The 2,918-nt window shown below is 47.6% G+C and overlaps 1 protein-coding gene across 1 annotated transcript in view; it reads right to left on the bottom strand.

Moving 5' to 3' along the window:
• Nucleotides 1-1,222: 1,222 nt before the first annotated feature.
• Nucleotides 1,223-2,918, bottom strand: part of LOC105526841 (butyrophilin subfamily 2 member A1) — a 12,694-nt gene continuing 10,998 nt past the window's right edge. The window contains exon 6 of the mRNA XM_011962926.1: nucleotides 1,223-2,912. Within this exon, the coding sequence (XP_011818316.1) occupies nucleotides 2,298-2,912 (615 nt within the window). The 3' untranslated portion in view covers nucleotides 1,223-2,297. The remainder of the gene's footprint in view (nucleotides 2,913-2,918) is intronic.

The raw sequence follows: 2,918 nt of genomic DNA, 5'->3' as shown, positions 1-2,918 counted from the left end.
CTTCCTTCCTTCCTTCCTTCCTTCCTTCCTTCCTTCCTTCCTTCTTTCCTTCCTTCCTTCCCTCCCTCTTTTCTTTTTTGACAGATTCTCACTCTGCCACCTCAGGGCCACTGGTGTAAGTCTCAAAGACCAGAGGCTGCAGACTCTGGAGTTGTGATATTGAAGAGCAAGAGAAGAGTGCTCCAGAGAGAGAGAGAGATCACCTTTCCTCTGCCTTTTGCTCTGTTGGGCCCACAGCTGATTGGAAGGTGCCCAAAGATACTGATGGCAGATCTTTTCCACTCAGTCCACTGACTCGCATACCAGTCTCCCCTGGAAACACCCTCAGAGACACACCCAGAAATAATGCTCCATCAGTTGTCTAGGTATTCCTTAACCCAGTCAAGTTGACACCTAAAATTAACCATCACATTGATTTACTTCCCAAATCCTCTATCCCAACTCTCAAATATGGTTTGAGGATTCCTGGGGTGGGGTGGAGGGTCTCTGACATACGTTTTTGTCCCCCCACCTTTGTTTGAGATATGAGTTTCACTCTGTCACCCAGGCTGGAGTGAAGTAGTGCAATCTTGGCTCACTGCAACCTCCGCCCCACTGGGGTTCGAGGATTCCATCTCAGCCTCCCGAGTAGCTGGGATTATAGGCGACCACCATCATGCCTGGCTAATTTTTGTATTTTTAGCGAGACGGGGTTTTGCCATGTTGACCAGGCTGGTCTTGAACTCCTGACCTCAGGTGATCCACCCGCCTCGGCTTCCCAAAGTGCTGGGATTACAGGCGTGAGCCACCGTGCCTGACGTGTTTTTTGTTTTTTTTGAGATAGGGTCTCCCTCTGTTGCTGAGGCTGGAGTGCAATGGCAGGATCACAGCTCACTGCAAACTCCAACTCCTGGCTCAAGCAATCCTCCATTTTAGTCTCCTGAAGCAGGGACTACAGGTGTGCGCTACCACACCTAATTTTTTTTTGTTTGTTTTTGGTAGAGACAAGGTCTCACTTAGTTGGCCAAAACTGTTTTAAGGGGCCTGCAAAGTTAATAATCTTATTTTCATATTAATAATAGAACACAGTTTGTGGTTTTAAATCTCATTCTGACACTAGGATAAAGTTTTCTTGAGCCTATATAGTCTATGATATCTCAACAGAGTGAGTATAAAGGCAGATATGAGAATCCAGTCATATTCTTTTAAGCCACACATTAGATTTGGAAAAAGTTAATCAATGCCACACTTCTCAATAAAATGTATTTTGCTTTGGATACCATACTTATTTTTTCACAAACATTCTACTTATATTAACCTATAGTTGGCTTATTCATTCTATTTTAATATAAATTAATAAATGTTGTAAATGTATGTAATATAAATAACTGTTGTAAAGGTAATAAATTACAACATTTCTTAGTTTCATTCTCTAATGCCTTAAATACCAACAAATATTAACTCAAATACTCTTTGGAATCCTCCATCATTTGTAAGGTGTCTAAAGACATCATGAGACCAGGAAGTTTGAAGCCACTGGTGTCCCCATTGAACCTGAATGCTGAGGTAGACCTGGTCCATTACTCCTCGGCTCAACCAGGACCTCAAACTTCAACCACACTCAGGGACTGAGTCCTGACTTGTTGCCAACTGCAGAGACACCTGAGCCAAACCATATCCACATGAGTCCATGTTCTTCATTCATCTTCGTCCCAGGTCCAGGCCTGTGGCTGTGTGCTCTGGAAATCCTGGGGTTGGGTGGAAATGAGCCATCATTTCCCAGGTTCCCTTAGATGTTATGGTGGGACTCAGCCACCCTTACAGCCTTGGTCCCTCCCAGCTCCCTGGTTCTACTTCCTCCATCTCTGACCTGCAGATCTGGTTCCCTCTCCTCTCTGGTGGTCCTGTGGATTCCTCTCTCCTCTTACATCCTGATGAACCCTGTTGGCCTCATTCCAAGTCCATATCATCTGGTGCCAACTGGCATACTGGACTCAGTGTGGTCACCCTGATGTTAAACAGCAGGTTCGCTGCCCATCAACTTCTCACACTTTCTTCTTGGCTGGGAGCTATGAAACAACTAGTTCCCTATGCCTGGATCCCATCCCATAGTTACAACCAAAGGAACTACTAAAGCCACAGCCTAGTGAGGAGAAAACTGGGGCTGAGGGCTGGAGTGGGTGTGAAAGAGGCAGCTGGAAGCTGTTCTCTTACGTGACCAGAGGGGAGAAGGGCGTGTCTTCCACCAACAACATTGTGCAGTGGCTGCTGAGATGACCAGGGCTTATCTGGATGGCTGTGAGACCAGGGAATTGATTCTACAGGCTCTGATTGGTCCCCACTCTGTGAAGTGTCAGGCCCTCTTCAGGCACTGTGACCCCATTGGCTCCTATGAGTGCAGGACAGATGAAGATGGGGCTGTCATCAGACCCTATCCTGAAGAAGGGCCTCACAGGCACAGAAAAGGCTGAACGGGGACATGTGTAGATGTGCGATCTGTCTCTCATGTTGTAGAAGGAGACATCTCCAGCTTCATAGTCCAGGAAGACGCCCACCCGGCAAAGGGACTCCTTCAAAGGGAGAATCCTATCAGGGGAGGACAGGGCCCGGTATTGCTCTTTATGCATGTCCAAGGTCCAGAAGCCATTCTGAGGAAGCAGCAGGACCTCCCCTTTCCTCTTAACACTGTCTCTGCAGACCCCCACAGTCCACTCAATCACGTTTTCCACCTCCACCTCCCAGTAATGTTTCCCTGAAGTGAAGCTCTCCCGGCCCAGGACACAAGGCTCATTGTTGAATCTCTCTGGGTTGTCAGGCACGCTCTCCCCTAGGTGCCTGAGGGGGCACCTTCTCACACTTCTCCGGTCCTCTGACAGCAAGAGATCAGGATGAGCGGTGTCTGGATCCAGGACCACATCGACTGCAGAGGAAGTCTCAGA

This window comes from Colobus angolensis, unplaced genomic scaffold, assembly GCF_000951035.1.
Source record: "Colobus angolensis palliatus isolate OR3802 unplaced genomic scaffold, Cang.pa_1.0 Scaffold6, whole genome shotgun sequence".
Taxonomy (NCBI): domain Eukaryota; kingdom Metazoa; phylum Chordata; class Mammalia; order Primates; family Cercopithecidae; genus Colobus; species Colobus angolensis.
Note: the sequence above shows the minus strand (reverse complement) of the source record. Positions and strands in the feature narration are given on the sequence as shown.